Raw genomic sequence first — 27466 nt, 5'->3', positions numbered from 1 at the left:
TCTTGGTCAATTTTTTCTGGCATAGTGAATAGAGAGTCTTGTGCAACTGTTGTAACCCAATAGATGCAAAGAGTACAGGTAGCCTGGTTGCCACAACAGAAGGTACAAACCATCCTTAGCTCTGCCCACAGGCTCACTAAGTCATAGGTTTCTCTTGGTGTCACTGAGACCATCTCAAGCTCCTGGAGCATGGAAAATGCTCCTACTATTTAAAGAATAAAACAAAATCATTCGTACGTAGTATTGACATCTAGTAGGTAATTCAATAAATGGTCTTGACTAATCAGTAATTTAGTAACTTTTATTTTTATAATGTGGGTTGTGTGGGGTGGAGGGGAGGAGAAATACAGAACAGTTTTTCTGTGGTTGATTCTATAAGTTTGGGTGGGGAATCAGGGCAGGAGAAAAATCTATTTCCTGGACCTTGAACAAAGATTTCTGGCCAGGCCTGCCACACTCATTTTAGTCCAGCCACCTTATTGTACAAATGGGTGAGTTTTGAGGCCCAGGCTGAAGAAAGGATTGGCCTGAGTTCATACAGCTAGTTAGTGGGACAATGAAGTCAGTCCCTACTTTTGCAAAAAGTACTCTAGGCAGTTAAAATTCTCTTTCTACCCTGCTACCAAATGCCTGCAATTGTGATTTTTATTGCTTAATTTTTTCCAAAATGAGCTATGGCAAGAACAGGAGAGGAGCTCTGGGCAAAGGTTTCCAAAATGGAATAGCAATGCAATATAGCTGAACATGGCTGAACAATCTAGGGTGAACGGTATGGCCTTTAATGCCTTTGTGTGCCTGGATTTGCCACGTGTCTGGATGGTCAGCAGATGAGAATGCAGCCGAAACCTTGCTGGTATTCAATCCTGTTTTAGCCACACCTTCCAGTCCCAGCGCTTGCCTCAAGGTATTGGGAGAACTAGGCCATATTCCCCACTCTTTTCAAAAGGCCCTTCTCGAACTCAGCTCAGGTCAAAAGGAGCACACGTACATCAAGGCTATGAGCAATAGGCTCTCCCTGAATCCTAGTCTCAAGACTACCAGTGCCAGTGCCTAGCAGCCTGCATCTCTCCTGAAGTAGCTAACGTAGGCGCTACCAAAAGGGAGACCATTTGGTCTTCAACAAACATTTGCTGACCCATGACCCTGTGCACGTCTCCAGGCTAGGACATGAGGATACCGAGTTGAACTGTGGCTCCCCTCGGTGAGCTCCCAGTCAAGCAGGTGAAGCAGACGTTAAACAATTTCATAGGTCGGCACAACAGAAGCACCGACAATACATCAGGCACAGTGCCACACCCCAGGGGGTGCGAAGGTGTTTAAGACCCAGTCCAGCTCTCACCACCGGAGAGACAAACAGGAAAACAGTGACAATACCGTGTTTAACTGCTGGGAAAGAGGTCTGCTTGGGAAGATGGGGGAACTCTGAAGAGAGCAGTCTAAAGGGAGTTTTGGTCACAGAGCACTAAGAAAGTCCTGGAAAATCACCAACTGGATGGAGACAGTAACGGCTCCTGTTTTTGGCTTCCACTGGGAAATCAGCTTAGCTGCCAGCCACAGAGCCTCAAGCCAGTTTCTGGGCTCCTGGAGCAAGGACAAGGAAACCCAGGGGAAGGTTTTGCTTTACTAGTTGTGGGCACAGTTGTGACGCAAACTGAAGTTTTTCTGCCCTTCTGGAGCCTCCTCTCAGGATCTGTTCCAGTTTTGATTTCTCCTTATCTGAGAGGCCTTTCCCAGAAAGAATCCTAAATGAATTCATTCTGATCTGTGAATAACTGGTAAGAGCAGTGTCTCCCAGGTTTCTCTGAGGATTACAATCACCTGGTATCATTCCTAATTATACTGTTGATCTTGTTTTTCTCCTGGTGTGATATTGTGATTTATAATAAGAAATATATATTTGGTTTTCCTCCCTGTTTCTGGCACAGAGCTCCTAAAACTCTTGAAATATCCAAAGTGATGAGAGCAATAAAGGTGTCTGGATATTCATAACAAACCCCTTTCAACCATATCTGAGTTTATGTTAATGCAGTGACTACTGGAAAACCCCTAAGGATGGGGACCTCCAGAGGGGAGAGGGGCGGGAGGTTGAATCAGTCACCAGTGGCCAATAATTTAGTCAGTCATGCCTATGTAATGAAGCCTCTGTAAAAACCCAAAAGGACAGGGTTTGGAGGGCCCTCAGGTTGGTGAACCAGAATGCTTCCGTGTGCCACCATGCCGGGCCCCAAACTCCACAAGGACAGAAGCTCTTTTGTTCAAGACCTCGCCCTATGTATCTCCTCATCTGGCCATTGGTTCATATTCTTTAATATCCTTTGTAATAAATCAGTAATCTAGTGAGGAAACTGGTGTCCTGAGTTCTGTGAGCTGCTCTAGCAAATTGATTGAACCCAAAGGAGGGGGTCACGGGGACCCCTGATTTACAGCCAATTGGTCAGAAGTACAGGTGATAACCTGGACTTGTGATTGATATCTGAAGTGGAGGGCAGTCTTGTGGGACTGAGCCCTTAACCTGTGGGATATGACACTATCTCCAGTTAGATAGTGTCAGAGTGGAGTTGAATTGTGGGTAGACAGTGCCAGAGTGGAGTTGAATTATAGGACACCCAGCCTGTGTCAGACAGTTGGTCAGTGGTGTAGAAAAGCCCACACTTTAGAATTGTTGGAGCAGAATCTTACCTGGAAATTTTTATTCAATAAGTCTGGGTAGGTTCTGGAAATCTGTTTTTTTTTTTTAGATACAAATAATATATGAAAGCAGGGACTATTTACTCTCTGAAAATGGGCAACTCTCCTTAAAATTCTCTGCTCGTTTTCTACACCTTCATGAAGTTGCAGGCTTTGTAAAATGAACAGGCTAATGCAGCTGGGCTCACAAATCAGACATACATGTGCTGAAGCCCCAGCGAGGTCTGAACTAGAAGAAAAGATACTTCCTGAAGCGCATAGCAAAGGGGATTAGAAAATTGTCCAAGCTCTGAATATCAGAATAGTTCTGAATTCGTGGCTTTCTTTTGTGGACATCATGGAAATCTGTTTCTAACAAGGGCTCTGTGAACAAAGAAGAACAAAGAGCGTTGCTCACCACCCAGTTCTACAAGGGTTAAGTTGTAACCCACTGCATTTGCTGATGGACAGTGTACTCTGAGTGGAATTCAGGATGAAAAACAGGAGGAGGCACTCTGTGCTTTGGACAAGCAGGCCCCATGGGTACTTAGATGCATATCTCAGGAAGAATTTCAATGACCCCAGATTCTTGCATCTTCTAATACATAGGAACGCACAGTTAAAATCATTGACTTGAGGTATCTGTTCTTTGTGAATAGCAATAATCTTTTACCAAGAATGTATGCTTGACTGTGCATATTTCCTAGCTGAAAGTGGATAAACTGGCTTCTCCCCTACCTCTTTGGAGCAGTTTCCTCAGAGCTAGCTGAATGGCTGCCTCCTGGGCTATAGTCCTCAGCAAGACCCCAAATAAAACTTAAACTCACAACTCTTATATTGTGTGTCTTTCTTTAAGTTAACAGTTACAGGTAATTCTTCAGGCAAATTTGGGAAACCATGATTTAAAGCATTATCCCCAGGGATTCACAATAAAGGCTTTGATTTCTAATGTGGAATCTCAAACACACACACCTAAGTGGTAGAGTGTAAAGGTTTTAAAAACGTAATAATAAAACAGACCTTACACTGGAAAAGCATCCTACAGTTACATTTTCACATATACTATAAATATTACTACATCAGAACCTCCTAACAGCCCAGTAAACTGGGTAGGACAAGGATTCTTGTCCCCATTTTATGGATGAGGAAACTGCGCCAGAGTGTATCTTGTAATGTAATTGGAGAGCAAACAATATGCATTAAATGGTGCGGGAACAACACAAAGCAAGACGCCTACTTTTGTAAAAGGATACCTTATAACACAGTTTACAAGGTCTGAAGGGATGTGGATGGAGCCCAAGGGCAGCCTGAAGCAAATAGAAGTCTGAAGCTTCCCAAAAGCAGGAGATACAACTGCATTTGGAAACTCAGTTATTTTCTATGGCACCGTGAAATCTTTCTACACTGGATTGTCATGTGAACTATACCAGCAATATCTTCCACAACCACATATCGTACCACAAACCAGTCTGACTTGCAAGGGAAGTACAAGCTTTGGTCCTTTTGCAATGCTCTGCTGACTAACCACTTTGTGTTTCATGTGGCTGGGTCAAGACGGAGATGTCCTAGTGAAGGGAAGGTGGTGATTATATGAGGTTTTGCCTAGCATTCTTTCTGGGCCTACTTAGGGCTTCAGATGCAGTGAAGTTGAAGGATTTCATTCATTTCATCCAATTGTATGTCTCTTCTGAATCAGGCATTCTGCTGCCAGCTATGGGTGGGTTTTGAGAAATTCTTAGCCTAGGCAGGAGAGAAAGGAAGACATATACATGACTAGTGATTACCTAAGTCAGGAAGAATTGCAAAGCAGAAAAAGTAACATTCTGTGATGGTGGTGCAGGAGTTAATGGTTCTCATGGACGATCCTGGAGGGTTTACCGGAGGTAGTGACATTTCTACTGGGCCTTGAAAGACAGAAGGGCATTATAAACTGTGGGAATCTGTGAGCAAAGGCATCCGAAGCCTGAGCCCATGGGAGATCTACTGGCAGCCCATTGCTCAGGTGGGACAACTGGGGGAAATTCTTTGGGCCTTATACTTGTGGGGAGGGGACCTGGAGTGGCTGTACCTTACTCTCCTTAATGGACATGATTAAAATTTAATTCTGAAAATTCTCTTTAATGATACTCAAGGGGCCTATGAGCATTACTGACAGTGTGGCCTCCTCTCAAGGGGGAGTATTTTGGGCAGCCAGCGCTGGTTGAATTGTCCCAGGCCCCACTGTCTTCCATGGATGGCCAGTTGATGGGCTCAGGTGTTGGGTTATCAGAAAAGGGTTGCAGAGGACCTCATATAAAATGCTAAGGGGTTGTAGATACTGCTGAGACAGTGAAAGGTTTTAAGCAGAAGAGTAACTTGTCACGTATACATCTTAAATCTCTCTGATTGCTGTCTGGGAGATGGTTTAGACAAAGACAAGAGTGGAAGGAGAGAGTCCAATCGGGAGGCTACTGCAAGAGTCCAAGCAAAAAATCATGGGGCCTAAACAGAGCCTGTAGCACTGAGGATGGCGTGGAGAAAGAGGGGGTTAATAAGACATCTCAGAGGCAGAATCAACTAGCCACTGTCCTCATTCTGCGTGTGTGTGTGTGTGTGTGTGTGTGTGTGTGTGTGTGTGTGTGTGTGTGTAGGGGAATAGGACGAGGGAGGAGTCAAGGGTCACTGCCTAACAAATGCAATGAGAGATGGCCTTCTGTAAGAGTCCCCTTTCTCTTCAAGGGGCGGCAGGAAGGGAGAGGAGGGGCAGGTCAGAGACAGCAGGGAGAAATCCAGAGGCCAGGTGGCAGTAAGGAAGCCCCGCCCCCGGATCCGGCCCCGCCTCCGACTCCACCTCTTCTCCCTCTTCCCACCCACCCCGCAACCGCAGCTCATCCTCCAGGGCGGAGAGAGGTGGCATTTGAGTCCTCCGGTATCCCAGCAGGCAGTGCAGCTTAGAGATGCTGACAAAGGACTGGAGGGAGCAGTCGCAGCTGCTTTCCGAGGAACCAGTGTTGCCGAGGTGAGAGTCCCCCACCGTCCCGTCACCCACTTCCTCCGACTTCGGGAAGACGTGGAAGTTGCGTTGCCAAGAGACCCCGCGGAAAGAATGAGCTGTACCTAAACCCCGAGCTTGGCTCTGTGACTGACAGCCGGGCTCCGTGGCGCCGGGACGCGGGTGGGAGGTGGGGGGAAGGCAGATGGAGTCCTTTCTGCCCCATCTCTGACTGTCAGTTGCCCCGCCGCCCGCGGATCTCCGCCCCCGGATGGGGCTGGCGCGTGTGTGTTTCGCTTTTGCCCGGGCGGAGGCAGCTGGCTCTGGATCCTCCCGGTGCCTGCCCGACAGAGTTCGGTTGCCCCGGGGATGCGACTCCAGGGACAACTCTTTGGCGGATGTTTCGAGGAGGGCTGGGGGAGGGAGGTCGACATCCCTGTTCGGGATGACACTGTCCTCGTCCTTCCTCCAGTCCAGCCGGTCCCCGCGGCGAGCAATTGGAAGGAAATCGGCGGGGCTGGAGCGAGGCGTCCCGGGATGGCTGGAGGGCAATGAAAGCGGGGTGGAAAGGCTGGGAGTGAGAGCAAACGCCTTCTTGAAATGATTGGCGGGGGATGTAAGGGGTACGTGGCCTGTGTCTTCCCCCTTCCTGGACCTCCGCACGGATCCTGATGGTTGCACCAGCTGCTGGGCTGTAAACAGGCTCACATGACCGGTTTCACATGGAGCCGGCCGGTGTGGGGACGAGGGCTGGAAAGGCTGGGCCCCAGCCTGGTGGAGCTGAAGTCCTAGGATGGATCGTTTGATACTCCCTCCTCAGCCTTCCAGCCCTTCGTCAGTGCTCTGTGGTGTCCCCTCTGGGTAAAGTAACTGACATCTGTCCTCTCCGGATTGAAGTAGCATTTCTGCCCCAGTAGACTCAAAAAGACCTCACTTAGGGGAGCGAGAGGGAAAATGTTAAGTGAAAAAGGTCCCGGATTTTTTTTTTACCTTTGAGGGAACTAAGAGAAGGACGGAAACCTGAAACATTGGGTCCTTTGGATCTTGCCTAAAAAGCAGTCCTGTACTTTTGGAATGCATTGTGTTCTTAATGTGAATTCCAGACAAAAAGGGGAAAATCTACTTCTTCAGGCAGGGCGCACATGGGATTTAATATATTCTTGATGGTGAAAATCTTGTCCACTTGTTTCCTCTAAGTGCTGGGAAGTCTCTGCCGAGAAAATATCATATACAGGATATTAAATAGGGAGTGGACACCAACTTTTAGATTACACGTATATTTGGTTATAAAGCAGTGGGAAGTTTGGAAAACAGGAAACGGGGCCAAATGTGCCTTTCAAGTTGTTCACGTCTACATATCCAAACAGGATTCGAGATTAAACTAGATTCTGAAGCATTTCTAGAACTCTCAAAATAAGAGGTTTACTCAAATACCAGGATATTTGAAAATTTGGAATTCCCTTTATTTGGATTTCCTTTATTTATAGAATATAATTAAATGTAATGGACAATATTCAGTACCGAGTTACCATGTTATAGGCAAAGATAGAAAATAGAACAACTAGTTTATAACATAATGCATGTTTCTCCCCTTAAATTGTTCATGCACATTTTCTTCCTAAATTTTTTATTTTCAATTTTTTTTCTCATGGACCTTTTACATATAAGTCCAATTTCTGAAAAGCAGAAAACAAGAAACTGCAAGAAAAGCTTCCCAGTCCTCTAATAGCCCAATGAAGTAATTTGTTATTCTTTTTCTGATTTTAAAAAGTTTAAGACGGAAAATAATTTAAAATCTTGTCTGAAACTTAGATTATTAGTGTTCTGAATCTTGTTTTGCCACCTTGTAGCATTCTGGAGAATCTTGCCCTACAATAAATAGATTAAGTGATTTACTCTTTGAGGCCCTCCATTTCCTCATGTGTAATATGAAAGTTTTGTTTTAATCTCCAGAGCCCCTAATAGCTCTCAGATTCCATAAAGTGGTGCAGTTTTTGATTGGGCACTATTCTTGGATAAAATAAGCTGGTCAAATAAGGCAAGATGTTGGTATCAACTAAAAGGAACATGCAGCAAGTAACAAGAAGTACCCAGAATCCTAATAGAAATAGGAACTGCATTCTGCAAAATTCTTATTAGGTAAATTAACCGTATAGGTTGACCTGTACCTGTCTCTCCTCTATCAGGGAATTGAAGATTGCCTCCGCTAAACATTATAAATAACAGTTCCATCTGACTTTCTTGATCTTCAGGGCATAGTACAAAGTCTGATTCTTTCACTCATTCCACCTTCTTCCTGAATTAAGTGGGCTATGTGATCAATGATGAAATTTGAATAAAAAGACAGCTCTAGCCGGGTCTCACCTTGACAGTACCTTGATTAGATCACCAGAACCAGTATCTGGTTTTCAGCTTTTCAGGGTTCAAAATTACATTTTGCCAGCACATCTAGAAACTATTAGTCAGTCTCAGGGATTGATCCATACTAACCAAACTCACAAGAGATTTCTATGTAATATGAATACCAGTTTATTAATAAAGGGAGACGTAGAACTGCCAAGCAGACCAGAGATTCATGTACAAGCCAGGGCACCCTTTGGTCTTGACACTGTGGCAACACATAGAAATTGCTCTTAACCTCCCCTTTTTTCTAGGGTCTGTGTGGACCACTTCTTAAAACACTTAGTAGCTGATACAGTTGACAAAATTATAGCTTGCTTTTATATAAAAACCATTTTGGTTATACATTTGTGTGGATATACCCTAGTCACCTGATTGAACTTGAGACACCTGAAAAACATCTCTGAAATCTGTTTCCTCTCCATTCCTCCTGCCTTAGTGTAGGCCCTCATCTCTCCATGCCACATTCATTCAATATTTATTTATTTTTTACTGTAACTACTTTGGGGTCAGGCCCTTTGCTTGACTAGTCAATGGCAACCAGTTTCCTACGTCAGATCATATCCAGTCAATTCCCTGCTTCAAATCCTTCCGAGGTTTCCCTTGGCCTGCAGCAGTGCTTCTCAAAGCATAGAGTGCATCAGAATCATTTGCAGGGCTTATTAAAACACAGATGGCTGGGCCCCAACCACAGAATTTCTGATTCAGTAGGTCTGGGGGGAACCCAAGAATCTGCATTTCTAGCAAGTTTCCAGGTGAAGCTGCTGCTGCTAGTCTGGTACGACATTTTGAGAAACACTCTCAAACTTGGCTTACAAGATTTTCACCATCTGCCTCCAGCTTACCTTTCCAGCCTTCTCTCTTGCCGCTCCCCTATACGTGCTATTTTTTAACCATAAGCAATGCCAAAGCTCATTTTAAGAGTCCCTTTCATGCCTCCACACATACTCTTCCTTGGAATTCACCCCCGTCTCCCTCCACTCCTACTGCAAACCCCTATTTAAGGCAGACTGTCACTTTCTTTATGCTCCCAGAGCGTTTTGTATCTATCAGCATTTTAACATTTGTCACATCTTATCCTAATTACTATGTATATCCGTTTTTCCTGCTAGACTCATTTTGGAGGGCTGAGACCATGATTTCATCTTTTCTCCATATTCTTTAGCACAGTGCCTGGTATATAATAAGTGCTCAGTAAATGTTTGTTGAAATAATTTGTGATTCTATAACTTCTGAGAGTGCTCTATGTAGCAACATATGTATTTCATATAATGAGTTAATATAGATTTTGAGAATTGCACATACATCATGAAATAACTGAAGACATTGGGATAGTATAAAACAAGGGTTGGAAAGAACTAGTTTGAAAGAAATGTTTTAAAAAAGGCATTATTGGAGTGCATCCTTATTTCTTTTATTTCTTTATTTCTTTATTTATTGGTCACGCTGCGTGGCATGCGGGATCTTAGTTCCCCAACCAGGTATTAAACCCATGTCCCCTGCTGTAGAAGCTCAGAGCCCTAACCACTGGACTGCCAGGGATGCCCCATCCTTATTTCTTTTAAACCTTAAAAGGTACACTGCTTAAGTTTTACATCTTAAATATGTAATAGCCTAGCACTACATATCATTTGTAGCAGTCAATCTCATTAGTAAGATATCAAATTATACAAAAACCCCTCGAAATTGTATAAAAACAAAATTGCCTAATATTGAGCAGTGAACCATTTAAAAATATAGCGTGAACATTAGAACATCGCTTGTGAAAGAGCCGATTTTAGGAACAGACCAGCCATTAAAAAGCCTAATAGACGATACTGGAAACTCAGAGATGAGGAGAGCTGACTTTATGAAATGGGAAGGAAAGAGAGGTTTTAATACCAGTGAGAGTAAAGCAAAAGAACATATTGCTCTTCACTGTTTACTATCCAGTTGGCCATTGGCAAGGACTGCACCAAGTATGGAGGAAAGAGATAGCCCCTGTGCCCAGATAAAAGGGAGCTGGGCCTGAAGGTGGAGCTGGGAGCCCTAATCAGTAAACACAAGAGCCAGGCACAGGTAGTAAGTAGCTGGTGCACTGTAGCCAAGCAGATGGGTCCCTAGTGTCAGCGAGAGGCTGTACTTCAAATCATCCTTAACTGTTTCAAACTTTGAACTACTTCGGTACAAGAATCCCCAAGGATCACTTATTTCATTTTTCTTGCAGGCTCCTCTCCCCCAGATAAGGGCGGGGCGGGGGTGGGGGGCAAATGACTATATGGTTTGCAAGGGGTTTCTATGCTCTTTAAGTCCAGGTTTTGAATCTTTGGGGATAAAAGGTCTCGAAACTCCCCTGTTTATCTCAGAGCCTTATCTTTCCCTTCCTCTGGTCCATCCAAAGTGACGAAGACAGAGAAAATAATCACACTTGGGGTATTGGTCTCTCTGGACTGATGGTGGAAAGTGTGGGTGAGGATTTCAGTGTGTTGAGGCTTTTTTTTTTTGGTGGGAGAGTAGTTTGCAGACTGGTCACAAGGTGGTGTGCACACATAAGGTTTTCGCTCAGATTTCATTCATGTTTGCATTTCCGTGCTTTGGGATCAGAGGAAAAGGATGAGGCAGTCTCCTGTACCACCAGCTCGCAGCGGTTCTGTCTCCCTGTAAAGTCAGGGGTATGTCAGAGCCTCAGATTTCTAAACCCTGCTGGCCCAGTTGGGCACGGGGAGGCAGTGGAGATGAAGAGAGGGAAATGGGAGGGAGGGAGGAGGGGAGAGGCAGCTGGGAGTGTCGATGCTCTCCGTTCTCTTACTGCAGCCCATGGCAAGCAGCCACCATAGAGTTACTGTTCCTCTAATTGGGATGGGTTGCCTGTCTTTTGTGGATGAAGCGTGTTCAGCTATGGGGAAGGGGAATGTTTCTTGATGCAGGAGATATTTATTAGTGGATACCTGTAGGTTAACTGCTAAGTTCAGTATCTTCCAAGTACCTAACGCTGAGCTTGAGTCTTTGGATGCAAAAAAACAAAACAAACAAAACAAAACAAACAAAAACCCCACAGAAAAACAATACGGCATTATGACTGAAATCTGGGGAGTCACAATTAGTCCACACAAAACAAATGTCAATGTATTCACTCTATCCAGTAAGTACATTAAAAAATAATGTAATAAAATTAGTGAAATGCTTGTAGATCAGAGCAGTAGCAGAAGGCCATAAAGAGGGGACATTTGTACTAGGCTTTGAAGAATATGTAAAATTTTGGTGTCCAGAGAGGAAGAATAAAATAAACCTTGGTTATTATCGCCCTAATGAATAGTTACTGACAGCCATAGCTCTGCTTTCACAATCAGGAAAAGAAAGTGTGCGCAACTTAGTAAGTGAAATTGTCTCTCAGTTTTTTTTCTTGATAAAACTGAAAAGGAAACACATGCATCAAGACTTGAATTTTGGGTCATCCTTTGAGAACTCTTCTCTTCTGGAAAAGCGGGAATTTCCTAGAGATGAGGGCATGTGTTGCCATCAGCATTAGGGAAGCAGGGTTTTTGAACTGAGACGCAGAGGAGATGATTATTGTATAGGGAAGTGCGACTCTGGAGACCAGAGTTCTGCCACCAATATCCTGTGCAACCTTGGGTAAGACCCTTAACCATCCTGGGCCTGTTTTCCTTGTTGGTAAAATAAGAAGGGTTAGGAGCTGACATCCTTTGACTCTGTGTGTGCTTGACTTTTGGAAAGCAACCTTATTAACTGATTCACAGTGAGGTTTTACCAGCTTAGTGTATAATCTCTCCCCAGAATTTTTGCACTCTATCATTTTGCAATATTGACTAGAGCAAAGAGAAAGTGTTAGTCTCCGGAAAACCATCAATTAAAGGCAGGTATCATGCTCCATCATGTTTGTTGGCAGAGTCTGTAATATTGCACTGGTGACCTAGTGCTAATTTCTCCCTAATCTCCTCTGGTTGGAGTTTGGGAGGCAATTTATATCGTAGCCAAGATAAGTGAGAAATGGGAACACAAATTCAAAAAGAGATAGTAAACTGCTCAAAAATGATTCAGCACTTTTAAGATGGTGACTAGGGGACAGACAGCCTATTCACAATTCATGGGAAAATATCCAACTCATAAAGAGAAAGCTTCAAAATTCAAAAATAAGAATTTCTACTAAGCCATCATTTAAAGCTAGTAAAATTTCTACTCTGACCTATGCCAACTAACTTCCTGAGGTTAGAAGCAAGAGTTTAGCACTTGTTCTGTGTGTTTAATTTTGACTCCCCAGCTAGATTTATAAACCATCTCATACTCCTTTGTAAGAAAGTGTTACATTTTCCTAAGTTTTCAAGTCATCTTAAATAAATCTTGGTTCTTCTCATTGTAATGAGTTTCTGTTGCATATAAAATTATTTTAAATAATTAAAAATAATTCTATTTAACACATAGTTTAAGGTTTTCAATGTTATTAAAAGATCATAAATGGAAAATGCAATCAACAGATTTTTCACACATTGTTTCTAAATTCCTTCTTATGTTTCAAAACTGGCACCTTTTTGGAACTTCCCTGGCGGTCCAGTGGTTAACACTCTGTGCTTCCACTGCAGGGGGCATGGGTTCGACCCCTGGTCAGGGAACTAAGATCCTGCATGCCATGTGGCACAGCCAAAAAAATAAAATAAAAATAAAAGTTAAAAAAAACCCTGAGACCCTTTTCAAATTAGCCTCTAGTAGAGTTGTTGTTTGAGTCAACTTTTTTTTTTTTTTTTTAGTTTTGAATTAGGTCTTCATGGGGTTCAGAACTCAAAAGATTTAAAAGGGTATCAGGAGAAAACTCCCCTCTCACCCCTGTCCCCAGCCATTCAGTTTGTCTTTCCAGGGGCAGCCCTGGCTGTCCTTCCAAAGATATTTTACCCATACCCAAGAAAATAGGTTTACATAGTCTTTTATCTTCCTTTTCTACACAAATGGTAGCATACCCTACTCTCTGCATCGCACCTTGCTTTTCTCACTTAATACTGCATTTGAAGATCAGTCTATATCCACACCACACAAAGAGCTTCCTCTTTCTTCTTGACAGAGAGCTGGTATCCCAACGAATGGCTATATCATACTTTACTTAATGAATCCCCTATTAATGGCCAGTTGGGCCGTTTCCAATCTTTTGCTATTGACAACAACTAGCTCTTACTGCATGCCACGCTTCATTCTATGTGCCTCACGTAAATTATTTTGTTAATCCTCAGTGCTGCAAAAAAAAAAAAAAAAAAGCCCTGTCACATATATGATTTCACACAAGGGGAATATTTATGCCTGAGAAATTCCTAGAAGTAGAATGTCTAGATCTGAGGGTTAGGTGCATTCAATTTTGGCAGGTATAGTGGTTGTACCAACTTATATTTATATCCCCGCCAGCAATGTAAGAACATGCCTGATTGCTCCCACCATGTACTATCAAATTTTTGATTTTTGCCAATCTGACAGGTAAAAACATGTATTTCAAGTATAGCTTTAGTTTGTATTTCTCTTGTGAGTGAGCTTACACATCCTTTTGTAAGTTTAAAAACGATTTGTATGTCCTTTTCTATAAAATATTATAGTGTTTGCTCATTTTTATATTGAGTTGTCTTTTTTTAATGATTTGGAGGTCCTCTATATATAGTAGGGCAGTTAGACATTGCCTATGATATGATTGAACATGTTTTTTTGGCTTTACTTATAAAACTTTTTGCCATGCAGAACTTTAAAAGTTTTTATATAGTTGAATTTACTAATAGTTTTTGGTTCCTGGTTGTTAGAAAGCCTAAGATTATTAAAAAGATTTTCCATGATTTCTAGTGCTTTTATGCTTTTGTTTTTTTTATACATTTAAAGCTTTGATCCATTTGGAATTTACCATAATAAAATTCTGGAATTTTATAAGGAGTGAGGGATAAACTCAATTGTGTTTCTAGATGGATACCTGGTTTTATCAACATTTATTGACTGAACTATCTTCCATGAATTAGAGATACCACCTTTTTAAAAAAAATCTTTTTAAAATTTATATTTGGCTGCGTTGGGTCTTCGTTGCTGCGCACGAGCTTTCTCTAGTTGTGGCGAGCGGGGGCTACTCGTCGGTGCAGTGCGTGGGCTTCTCATTGCAGTGGCTTCTCTCGTTGCGGAGCACGGGCTCTAGGTGCGCGGGCTTCAGTAGTTGCGGCACGTGGGCTCAGTAGTTGTGGCTCACGGGGTCTAGAGCGCAGGCTCAGTAGTTGTGGAGCACGGGCTTAGCTGCTCCGCGGCGTGTGGGATCTTCCCGGACCAGGGATCAAACCCGTGTCCCCTGTATTGGCAGGCGGATTTTTAACCACTGTGCCACCAGGGAAGCCTGAGATGTCACCTTTTATCATAAGCTAAATTCTCACTCTAACTGAGTTTTAGAATAAGATGTTGAATATTATTTAGTGATGCCAAATTTGGATGTTCTATTCCTGGCAGCCAAGCTTACTAAGAAAGTAATTGTAGAGCTTATCATTTTCTATTGAAAAAAATAACATGCCAAACTTCTGAGAGGACATTATCCAAATAGAAATATGTATGGCTCTTAGGAAAGAGAAGAAATTCATGGCAAATAAAAACTCAGAATTAAAATGGTTTAACCATATGCTTTTTAGAATAACCTTAGTTTTATTTTATTGAAATGGCCAGTTAGTTTGGTATAGTGGAAAGAATACTGGACTAGGAGAGGCCTGTTGGCATTTTTTTATCTACCTTGGTCTCTTCCTAATTTAGTAATGACAACAAATACTTAGAACAGCGCCTTGCCTATAACAAATGCTAAAGGCTTTACATAGATCAGTTCATTCAGTATATGTAATTAATAAAGAATTTGTAATCTGTTGTGAATTAAACAAATATAAAATATTATTACTAATAAATATGTCTATAGGTGCTTTCAGCTTAGTCATAAAAACCTAAAAAACAAAAAACAACCTAACACTGTTATGGGCTACATGCATGCTATAAAGTATACAAAGAGAAAGTGGAACCTGGGGCAGCCTGTGGATGATGAGCTTACCAAGGTTCTCCCTTACCTTCACATTCCTGTGTCTTCCCTTATGCTGATCCCCAGGTCTCAATGCCCTCCCTCCCTACTTCCCCCAACACAGAAGCTCGTATCCTTCTTTTCTTTAAGGGCCACCCCAAATGTTGTCTCCTGGCCTCTCTTCCAGGTAGAATTATTCATGCAGTCTTCTAATTCCCTAGCGCTTTATATACAACGGTATGCATTATAATAAAGGTAGCTTAAATATTTATTTTGTCTCCTCAATTATACTTGAGTTTCTGGAGGGCAGAGTTTCTGGAGGGCAGAGTTTCTGGAGGGCAGGGCCTGTGCATTATTCATTTTTGTATCTCTGTGCAGCTCTTGACATAGTTCCTGGCCTATAATGTTCAGCTGAGAGAAAAGAATAAAAATTTGCATACATGATTATACAGTATCCTATTTGATAAAAGTGGGCAAGGCCTCAATCAGAATCTGAGCCCTGATAGCTGGTAAAAACCAAACGATGGGGCTTCCCTGGTGGCGCAGTGATTGAGAGTCCACCTGCCGAGGCAGGGGACACGGGTTCATGCCCCGGTCCGGGAAGATCCCACATGCCGCGGAGCGGCTGGGCCCATGAGCCATGGCCGCTGAGCCTGCGCGTCCGGAGCCTGTGCTCTGCAACGGGGAAGGCCACAGCAGTGAGAGGCCCGCGAACCGCAAAGAAAACAAAACAAACAAACAAAAAAAACCCAAACAATGGTCCAGCAGAAACTAACACAACATTGCAAAGCAGTCATAACACAATAATAATAATAAAAAACAACCAAACTATGTAATCATTCGTTATATTTCTCTCTGAGTGTATGAGAACCTGAGTGCAAAGTATTAAATGGATTTTGGCCTACTGTATTTTATAGGTGTGATCTACAGGGTGAAAATCAGACATTTTCTGTGACTGTATGTTTTAGCTTTCTCATTTTATTTTAAAAAGCCACATTTAGGGCGCTAGCTAAATAAGAATGTTGTTGATCAAAATTAGATTAGGAGACAAATACAGAAACATTACTTATCACACAGGCTACAACTCTCTGGAACATATTCAACAACCCCAGAAGGAATCCAAAAAGGTCTCTGAAGTTGGAAGAAAATAGCTCTCATGAAGTCTGTGTACTTGATGTAGGAGGGGAGGCACCGTGCCACTTGCATGCCGAGGCCTGCTTACTGACTTTGAATTTTCATGGAAAACTCCAAGGACTGCTTAGCAAGTTTGGATATGCGTCTTCTTTTCAAGACATTTTTCCTTGTCTTGGGTTTTGGTAGAAAAAACGATTAAGAGAACTCTTCCACCCATGCTGCCAGAAGGCACTAACTAAAGCATTGTTGAAATAAATGTTTAAAAAGTGAGTCTCGTGTTTTTCCTTTGTAAATCATGGAAGCTTACTTTGTTTTATTTATTTTTTTCATCTTTAAGAATTCTGATTGGCTCACATAAAATCAGTTGTGACAAAACGTTTTTTTTTAATCTGAGGTTTTAAATGAGTGACATCCTTTTGATCTCACCTTTTTGAGGGTGATTAATTTTAAGTAGGAAGCCTTCTTTATCATAGGTTGATATCCTGAATGTGAAAGGAGCAAGTGTAAGTTTCTTTGCATAGTTTGGTAGAAGCTGTATAAGTAAGCCAAGCGGAAGAGTCAAAAGGCATGTTTAAATGATTTGGGGACTGTTATAATGCATGCTAACCATGCTAGTCAGAGCTGGCTCATGATTACAGGTATCACTCAGTTTGCTTTTTCTCTTCTCTTTCCAGATTGCCAAAATGCTTTGGAGTTTTTAACTGATTTTAAGAAAAGCCCCAAATAGATTTGAGACTGTAAAAACTGAAGCCGCAGCAAGGGGGATTCAGTGCCAATGCATCAACAAAAAAGGCAGCCAGAGTTAGTGGAAGGAAATCTTCCTGTCTTTGTGTTTCCCACAGAGCTGCTATTTTATGCAGATGACCAGTCAACACATAAGCAAGTGTTGACGCTGTATAATCCCTATGAGTTTGCCTTAAAGTTCAAAGGTGAGTCTCCTAGGTGTATTTTCTGGATTTTAACTACTCCCTACTAATTTTTGACTTGTAGAAACTAATTTTTTAAAAAACACTAATGGCCATTGTGACTTTTTCTTTCAGTTTTGTGTACTACTCCAAATAAGTATGTTGTCGCTGACGCTGCAGGTGCAGTAAAGCCTCAGTGTTGTGTGGATATGTAAGTCACAACCACTTCCTGGTAACATGTTTTCAGTGTGTTAATATTTATGTGTTTAACTTGGAAAAGATCTTTTCTTGAAGCTGCTCCCGCATAGGCCTTCATTATATTTTGAATTTTTGCTGAGAGTTTGTCCCGCAACATACTTTTTAAGAAGTTTCTAAGAAAGTCTAAACAGGTTGGCCAAATAATAATTCATTATGTTGGAGCTGATGTGTGTGTTAATATTTCCACGAACACTTCCTCATTGTGCTTTTATTCATAGCAGGGAGATTTATGGAGGCAAAGTTCTAACTTATTCCTTTAAATTTCTCTAGCTATAAGAGGGAATTTAGCCCTCTTTGGAACATCTTGCTGTTATAGTGTCATTTGTGGAACTAATAATACTATGCTCTCAGAACAATGGTCATATAAATTCATCTGAAATGATTCAGCTAATAAAACTGAAAGTTAGTCTATACAAACAGGAAGCGAGTGTATAACTACTCATCTGTAAGAGGTTATCTGAGCTCTTCCAGATAACTTCATCTTAGAGTGTCAGATAAATGATTGTTTGTTCAAGCTGTTCATATTTAATTTTCACTTTAGAACTAGTGGTGACCAGATGGATCCAATGACCAGCCCTTAATTTAAGCTACCAAGTAAACTGTATTTGTTTAAATCTTCCGTTGAGAATGAGAAGCAGAAGTCTTTTCTCTTGCATACATTTTCATCATCTCAGAGCCATAAAATGATGTATCTTTGAGGACGTGTTTTTGCACATTTCTTTTGATTTTCGTTCAGTACGTAATAAGCACGGACTATTGCAAAGAAATATAGTCTCTTGCCTAATCAATGTTTTATCTTTGACTCAGTTGTTCTGTGTTCTCTATTAAGAATGAAGTAAAATAAATGGCACTGCAGATAACTTGCATAGAATTTATAGTACTTTATATACTCTTTTCAGAGAAATACAGAAATGCATTGTAAGCCTTCTGTTGCATTGGTCTTACTGTGTTACCTACTTATTCAATTGCTTATTTTTGCCTTTGTGCATGGACTTCAATTTTAAGTGTAGGGAGAGGTTCGTTATTTTGTTACTTGAACAATAAATAAGTGGCAATAGGAATTTATGAGACTTTTGTGGGGAAGAAACAATTTCACATATCCTGTTTACTGAATATTGCTGTACACAGATAGCCAGGAAAAGAATGTCATTGCTAAAAGGAATTTTCTTTACCTATCATTCTTTTCTTTACCTATCATTCTTTTACTTTTCTTTACTTATTATTCTGAAGATGACTCTTATTCATCAAATATTTCAGAATTACCCATTTCTTTTTGGGTTGTACTGTGATTTTTTTTAAAGTATCACTAGCAAATTTCTGTATTTGAGTATTTGGTTATAGTCAGTTAATATGTATGAAATTTCTTGCTGAATTCTGCTTGACAGGCCCCCAGAAACCTAAACAGCATTTGTTCTTTTTTAATGTTTCCAGTGTGATTCGTCATAGAGATGTTCGATCCTGTCACTATGGTGTAATAGACAAATTCCGTCTCCAAGTTTCCGAGCAAAGCCAGAGGAAGGCTTTAGGAAGGAAAGAGGTCGTGGCTACTCTTCTCCCGTCGGCAAAAGAACAACAAAAGGAAGAAGAGGAAAAAAGAATAAAGGAACATTTAACTGAAAGTTTATTTTTTGAGCAGTCGTTTCAACCAGGTAGTCTGGATTGTTTTTAAAGCCCTTTTGAGGTCTTACACATTTCTTACTTTAAGAGAATCAGGGAGCAAAGAATAATTACTAGAACAATAACCTGCCGCTCTAAACCTAGTCGACTACTTCGAAAGTGAATGAAGAGATCAGGTACCCAGAATCGAACAAGAGGCCTAGAGCTGGCCTTTCAGCGGAGAGAAGAGCTCCCGCTAGATGAGGTTATAAGGAGAGGGCAGTCGTTGCCAGAGCCTTTTCAATCTATAAAACCTGAGACTGCAGGCCCTGTGCTTTATAATGCTAGCACAATTTGGCAATTCTATACTTTTGTTTCTGTGACTTTCCTATATCCTTTCTCATTTAATTAATTCGAAGAAGGAGAGAGATTGTGTTTGGCAATAGGCCAAGTTTGGTGCACTGTTCATATTATTTTGAAAAAAAAATCTCATTAAAGTTGAAGTTAATTAAACTAAGTAGATTATAATATCCCCTGTGGGCTATTAATTGAATCCCTCTCCATTCCTCATTTCCTTCCAGCTTAGATATTGAGGAGTGTTATGATATATTCTTTCAACATCGACACGATCCTCATAGTCAACTCTTGGACGTCATTCCGCCTCCCTCTGAACTTCTCATTATCTCCCTCCAACCCTATTATAAGGGGAGGAAGATAAAATTTTCCATAGAAAAGCATGGAAACTTTTTGGCCGTGATATATGAATGTGATAACAGCTGTCCTTGAAATTGCAACATTATATATGAGGGATTAAAAACCATCTAGTTGTCATTACATTAATTCATAGATCCCTATCAGTTTGTTCATCTTAGAACGTTTATCTCGACAAGACAGGGAGTAATGCCCCTTTGATTTACTGGAGCCAAGTGTCTTCTCATTCCGTGCAAGGAGTGCCCAGATTCTCTGGTGATACCAAGACTAGGAACTAGGTAGTAACTAGTAGATTGTTTTCTTCTCAGCAACTATTATTAACCGACAGGACCAGTTTTTCATGTTTCGAAGCTGAAAGAGAATCTCTGTCAAATGTCACTTTGATGTCCAATCAATACTGTGAAGTTGACTTATAAATAGATATGAAATGCAAGATTCCTCTTTTAAAATGCCTCCTGTAGAACAAGAAAGGCCATTTGAGCATTTGGTTTTGGGTGTTAATTTTATAATTTAAAGTAAAGTGGTCGTTACAGATCATTTTGGTATTTAACAGACTGATTTAATGCCGAAGAATAATAAGGGTTAAAAGTTTACTGTTTCATATATATATATATATATATATATATTCTTTTATTTTTAAATTGTTAGAATTCAAGCGAAAATCATCCTAAAATACAAATGTGTATTAATTGAGCATTTTATTATTTTATTTTTATAACGAACCTTTGTATCTGAAGTACATTAGAGAATTCTTCTAATGGTAAAATTGGAGTAGGTAGATGAATAGAATAGGTGATATTGGCATAGCACATGGTGGTCTCTGTTTTGGGGAAAAAAAAAAACCACCACACACCTCTCTAAGCCATCCTAGTCAGGAAGCTCAAGGAAAGCAGACACCTTATTTGTCTTGTTCATCAAGTTCATCACTTGTTCAGCACAGTGCCTGGCATACAGTAGTTACACAGGAAATATGTGCGCGGGCCTCACTAGGAAGGCTGGACTTCTCAGCTGGTAGGGGCAGCTGGGTTGGTTTTCTTTGTCTTACAAGGTTTCCACGGCTGCTGCTGTCTAGAGCAAGGGCGGCAGCACACAGTAGAGCTCCCCGCTCCCCGCAGGTACCACAAGATTGTGAGGGTCTCTCTGTGAGTTTAGCTGGAAAAATCGTTGGCGGCTGTATCGTGAAAGATTTAGATTTTAAAATGTGGTGAAAGGCAGTACAAATGAGAAATTTCTTCTCAAGTTATGTATTATATAAAGAGACATATAGTAGTAACAAATTTAAAAAAGTAACCAGCACCTATAATCCCACACACTTGACAGATCTGCTTACATGTGTTCCATGTTACTTTCTAGACCTCGTCTATGTGCATAAATACAATTATATATATATTCTTTTTTTAACAGAAAAAATATATATGTATATATTCTTTTTTTTCATTTAACAGAAATTGAAGAGAAACCCACAAAGCATACTTTCAGAAAATACCAAAGCCCAGGTCATTAAAAAGTTATTTTAAAAAGATTCAGCTGAATCTTAGAGGGTTCGTCTTAATTACATTATTAATGAACTGCTGTGTCTATGCCAGGTTTGAGCCAGTGCTCTCTGGCTTAAGAAAACTACGTTCTTTATTATGGTTTATAATAATAAAGAATTGAAAATGACCTAAAAGTCATTTAGGGGATTGATTAAATTACGAATATTCATAAGATGGAATGTCAGGCAGACATTTACAAGGATTTGATAGAATGGTAGATAGTTATATATGGACATAGAAAGAGGTTCAAATATATATTCCAAGTGAGAGAAAAAAAGTTATAGAACAGTATGTATAGTATGGTCTCATTTAAGTAAAAAAATCATTTTACATGTTTATATGGGCATTTATAAAATCTGAAAGGATCTATACCAAGCTGTTAACAGTGTTATCTCTAGGAGGATGGGATTACAGAGGAACCTTTATGTTTTCTATATCTCTAAAATTTTTACAACCCTGTAGTATCAGAAAAACTTTCCACTTTGAAAAATGTCAAGCATTTATGTGAATGTTTTTGGAATTTCTCTAAATAGTAAAAATTCCTTGAAATAATCTTTACTGTGGGTTTGCATTGAACAGTGTAGTCGTGATAAATATTTTCCTTGAAAACTTACCTTTGCAACAAATATAAATATAAAGTACTACATTCGTTAGCAAAAGATAGACTTGTTTTTAGGCATTTATGCTATTGTTTCATCTCAAGCAATAATCACTATAAAATTTGAATTTGTTTTCACCTATCTGTCTTTGGTGAGGCTCAATTAAACTTCACACAACAGCTATGGTATTAATAATTTAGAAAAGCTGCATCTAATAATAAAATGAACAGCATTATTTCATTAATAAAACACAAAGATTGTGTTGCTGTTGGCTATTCCTTTTAATGAAAGGAAGGGTAGTGGGAAAAGCCGTAAGACAGAAAATGCTGGTGGGTTTCTTAAAAATATGGGTATGAATATTGTACACATACAACCAGAACTGTAGAATAGCAGGCCAATAATAAATATTTTTAAATTTTATTTTATTGCGGTAAGAATACAACAAGATATCTGCTCTTTTAACAAATGTTTGTGTACAATATAATATTGGTAACTATAGGCACAATGCCGTACAGCTGATCTCTAGAACTTATTCATCTTGTATAATTGAGATTTTTATGCCCATTGATTAGCAACCCAGCCCTTGGCAACCACCATTCTGCTCTCTGATTCTATGACTTTGACTATTTTAGATTCCTCATATAAACGGAATCATGCAGTATTTGTCCTTCTGTGATGGATTTATTTCATTTAGAATAATATTTGCCTGACATTGTTTCTGCTGCTTTCTTACTTCTATGCTATAAATGGGGGTAGAGTGGAGGGCAAGAATTTTCATAGGCAGCTTTAATAACATTAAAGTAGAACGTTTTGCCGCCTTAACACCTTCAAAAATGATAGCAGGATGCTGCAGGTATTAGGACCAAACCTGTCTCGAGACCTACCAAAGATACTCCCAGAAGGTAGTGGAGCTCTACTGCAGTGGGCTCCAAAATGGAGTACACACAAGCAGTGCATTGGGGGTATGGGAAGAAAATGCCAGAACTTCAATTTCTATCTATTTTTAGCCCATTCTCTGCACAGATAATACATGCTTGAACACTTTCTACGAATTCCGGTGGGGTAGTGGGGAAAGGATGATGACCACTGTTCTCTTCAGTAGGAACTCACTACCTCACATTCCATCCTGTAATGGGCTTCCAGATAAGTCCAACAGATCAGGCCCCACGAAATGGGAATGATGGGGAAAGAATCAGAGAAGTTAGGCAAAACCAGAATCCTGGTGAGTGGTGGCCAGTCCGTGTGAATGAACTTTTGTCTTAAGTTGTTTTTAGAAGCAAGCTCAGGGGGCTTCCCTGGTGGCGCAGAGGTTGAGAGTTCGCCTGCCAATGCAGGGGACACGGGTTCGTGCCCGGATCTGGGAAGATCCCACATGCCGCGGAGCGGCTGGGCCCGTGAGCCATGGCCGCTGAGCCTGCGCGTCCGGAGCCTGTGCTCCACAACGGGCGAGGCCACAACAGTGAGAGGCCCGTGTACCGCAAAAAAAAAAAAAAAAAATAAATAAATAAATAGAAGCGAGCTTAGGGGTTTTTATCTTTTTACAGAAAACAGAACTGTCTCCTCAGGACCTAGTTTACTAACTGTCTTCCTGGGAGTGGTGTGTATTGCAGCTCTGATGCTTCCCACGCTGGGTGATGTGGAATCGCTGGTGCCTCTCTACCTCCACTTAAGTGTCAATCAAAAATTAGTGGCTGCTTATATCTTAGGTAAGTGTTTTAAAGGTGCATTGGGGCATATGTGTTGGCAATTTATTTTCTTGAAAAGAATAATACATTGTTCTTTTATTTATTCCATTCTTTCTTCAAAAAATCTCTTCTGGACTAAACTGTGTCCTAAATACCTGCAAAATACATTTGTAAAAACATGAGAATTATGGAAACACTCACATTAAACTTCAGTAAGCCAAGGATTCCTAACCTGAATCAAGGCCCAGAATCTCTAAATGGCTTGCCTGAGGTGTACTGATTACAGTTGATTCTCTTTTTAAAAAAGTTATTTAAAATTTTAATACAGTTTTTAAAGGTTACTTTCCATTTACAGTTATTACAAAATATTGGCTCTATTCCCTGTGTTGTACGATACATCCTTGAGCCTATCTTACACCCAATAGTTTGTACTTCCCATTGCCCCACCCCTATTCTGTCCCTCCCTGTGTAGGCAGTTTTTATGGCCTGGAGGTGGTAGTGGCGGTCTTTATGTGTGTGTAGGATGATGGTGGTGGCTTGATTTTTTTTTTTTAAGAAAAACAGATTGCTTCAAAAGCACGTTGAGATAAAGTGCATTTTAAGATTTAATTGTTGGCTCACATTTAGTTCTTTTCAGCTTGTTTATCTAGTACCTAATATTGTATTTTTCAGTTATTTTCCTTTTGCTGATTTACAGTGGTATAAAACATGTATAAAATGTAAAATGCATACATTCCATGATACAGCATTTTTACTTCTAGGAATTGATCCTAGGGAAACATACAAAGCGCATACAGTGATAAAGATGAACAGGGAAGCCTTGTTTAATGTTGTGACCCTTTCTCTTTAAACCAGTTCCCTTGTTTCCTGTTGAATCATTCTTTCAGTCATCCTGGCTTGAAACCTTATAGTTAATTAGTTCAAATGAACAAACATTCATTCAGTACCTACCATGTGTCAAGGATTAGGGTTCTGGTGATGAATGACTCTCCTCATCGTCTCCTCTCACCTCTTCTGAGGTGCCAACTCTTTTCAGTATTCTCTCTCAGAATTCCTTGGTGTGCTCCCTTTTATAAAATTTCCAAATTGTCTTCTAAGTTGTCTCCGACTTCTGTCTGTGTCCCTCCTATTCCTATTCCTGCCCTTTACCCCCATTATCTCCCCCCCACAAATCATCCATCACATTACTGTCAGGTTGATTTCCATCCTGTGTTGATTTCACCACCACCACTCCCTACTCAACAACCTTCAGTGATTCCCCATAATCCGTAGAATGAAGTATAACTCCATAGTTCGGCATTGAAGACTCCACACTCTGAGTCCTCTCTGAGTTACTCTTGTCTAGCTGCTTCCCTATGTAACTTCTTGATTAGAGTGCGTTAGATTATTTATTGATCCCCACAAAGCTCATCTGTAGCCCCGGTCCTACCTCCATGCCCTTGCTCTTGCCATTCGCTCACCTGAAGTGCCTGCCCATCATACTGTTCTATATCTTTCCTGTCCATCTTTTAGGCTTACTTTAGCTTGACCTTTTGGGGCATCTTCTCTGACTGCTCCAGTCCTATGTGATTATTTTCCTTCTCTGTACTTTATCACTCACTTTTTAAAAACCACTCATTTAGGACTGAGGATATTCTTATATTATTAAATTTTTTTATGGTTTTATGTATGGAGTCTCTTCAAAAGGAACAGGCTAAGCAGAAATACTATGCTTCTGTCTCTTTGTGGCCCTAGGGCTCTGGGATACAAACAGGCTTGCATTGTTTTTGTTGATGAAATTAGCAGGCTTTACTGACACTTTAAAATGCCATGTCTGCTATTATTATAGTTGTCGTGACTGGATAAAACGAGAGATATATTTGATGGTTAAAAAATTAGCTACGGCCAGACATTAGTGATGGCATTAAATCTATCCAATGACTGCCTATTGCTGTAAATTGGATTTCTTCTGTATAGTATCAGCTAAATTCAAGTTGATTTTGAGTTCTTGGTAGAGTGCCTGCCTATGTGCTGTGTTTTATTTGCTCATTGAGGTGTAAACAATTATTTATTGAATGGAAGATTTTGTAAAATGCATGTCCTTAACTGTTCTCCAATTTTTTCTTTCAGGTCTTATCACGATGGCTATACTTAGAACATGAGCAAGGAATTCACTTGACTTCTGAAGTAGATTTATCTTGAAAATATGAATGTGGACTGCCTTTTATCTTTATTTCACCCCATTAACATGCTACAAACTATTGATTGATTTACAATCATTGCAAATGTATAATATATATTTTAAATTACTCTATAATTTTATTCCAAGGACTCCAGCACATTATGTTACAGACAGCAAGGAAGCTTCTGAGTGACACTTAGGAAATTTTTTGAAGAAATTCTTTTTATATCTAAGCCGACCGTGCAAAAGACTTTAATTAAGACATTTGTTATTTTCTCATCTTTTTTCTAATTCACTTTGATTGTTGAGGTCATGTATCCTTCAAAGTTAAAGGCCTAAAAGAGCAAACTGACCAGCCTGAAAATGAAATTACATTTATTTCCTAGCTACGAACATCAATGTTACTATATAAATTATGCCTTGTCCTCTATCATTATATACAGGCGCCATGGTGTTTCTAAAAATAAGAGTTTTACAGTTAATGTGTAGAAGGTAAAAAAATGAAAAAGCATAAAGTACTGAGGGATCATGTTTATCTTAGGGTCTCACAGAAGACAGGACATATTTAATTCATCTGGTGAACTACAGGATAGGTTGTGGTCCAGCCACCAAGAAGCAGGGTGACCATTCTGTTTGGTCTAAGAATTCTGAAGGAAGGTAGGCATAATGCTTTATGTTAATAGGAGGAAAAATCACTTTATCTTTTCTCCCCAGCCCTTTGCCTGACTGTAAGCTACTGGCCCAGGTGGGGACTACCAATGCCAGGTGTTTTATGTGGAGATGATTTTTCACCTTTAAACTCTAAGCCAAGTACAAAAACTCCTGAATATCTGTGTCTATTTTTTATCAGTCACTGAGACATTTTTTAAGTTTGTATTTATTATTAAAACAACTTTACCAAAAAAAGTCCCCAAAGCACAACTATGTACATTTCTTTATAGCCTCTTCTGATCTCTAACATATATATGCAGTTTTAACTGTTATTGTTATAGTATCTGATCTTTTGACTTAGGATTTTTATCTGAGAGCACAATGCATTGAGTCTCTTGAAAATCATCTTCCAGATCTTTTTACAGAATGAACTTATGCACTGCTACTGTAGTATTCTTAAGGAATATATGTAAACACGAGATGTATGCCTGAGGTTGGGTTTTGCAGGAAACAGTACTTTGCTTCTAAAGTAAAAGCTTTTACGTATACTCTTTCATAGAAAATCCTCCTTGTTTAACCATTTGGGGAGCATAAATCATTAAATGAATCATGTCTGTATGTTGTGTAATGACTAAAAAGCACATAAATGTAATCTATTTTGAACTTTGTAAAAAAATCCCTTGTGTTTGAAGGTTATCCTTCTTTCTCTGTCTATCTCAAGTCGCGTGTGTGTGTGTGCACGCGTGTGTGTGTGCGTGCGCACGTGTGTGTGCGTGTGTGCGTGTGCAGGTGCACGCACATGTGTGTGTGCATGTGATAACACATTGTAAAGAACAGAAATTACTTTAAAAAAATAAAAGAAAATGGAGACCTAAGTTTCACAACGATTGACACATTTTGTTTCGGTATATCTCTGAGGAACTCAAAGTCTCCTATTTCCCAAAGCTGTCTCCTATTCCTGTGAGTTAAATAAGCAAAAATAAGAAGTGAAATATGTGAGCTAAAATGTCTTAAGTTTTTAAATTTACCAAAGGAGTTAATTTGTTTTTACAGTTTTTGAATAGGTAACAGTTACGTGCTTCAAAAATCAAAAACTGTAAAAAGGTATACAGTGAAAAATCTCTCCTCACCATCCCTGTTCACCCCGTTCCCTGTCCACACAGCTCCTTACAAGTGACCACTTTTTTTTTTTTTTT

General features: G+C 40.2%; 1 protein-coding gene across 1 annotated transcript; it reads left to right on the top strand.

Moving 5' to 3' along the window:
• The first annotated feature begins 5525 nt into the window (after positions 1-5525).
• Positions 5526-27134, top strand: MOSPD1 (motile sperm domain containing 1). The gene is made up of 6 exons (XM_030849088.2): positions 5526-5665; positions 16844-17098; positions 17210-17285; positions 18764-18981; positions 23318-23479; positions 25568-27134. The coding sequence occupies exons 2-6, from the start codon at positions 16945-16947 to the stop codon at positions 25597-25599; spliced, it is 642 nt and encodes a 213-aa protein (XP_030704948.1). The 5' UTR covers positions 5526-5665; positions 16844-16944; the 3' UTR covers positions 25600-27134.
• Positions 27135-27466: the final 332 nt, after the last annotated feature.

This window comes from Globicephala melas, chromosome X, assembly GCF_963455315.2.
Source record: "Globicephala melas chromosome X, mGloMel1.2, whole genome shotgun sequence".
Taxonomy (NCBI): Eukaryota; Metazoa; Chordata; class Mammalia; order Artiodactyla; family Delphinidae; genus Globicephala; species Globicephala melas.
Note: the sequence above shows the minus strand (reverse complement) of the source record. Positions and strands in the feature narration are given on the sequence as shown.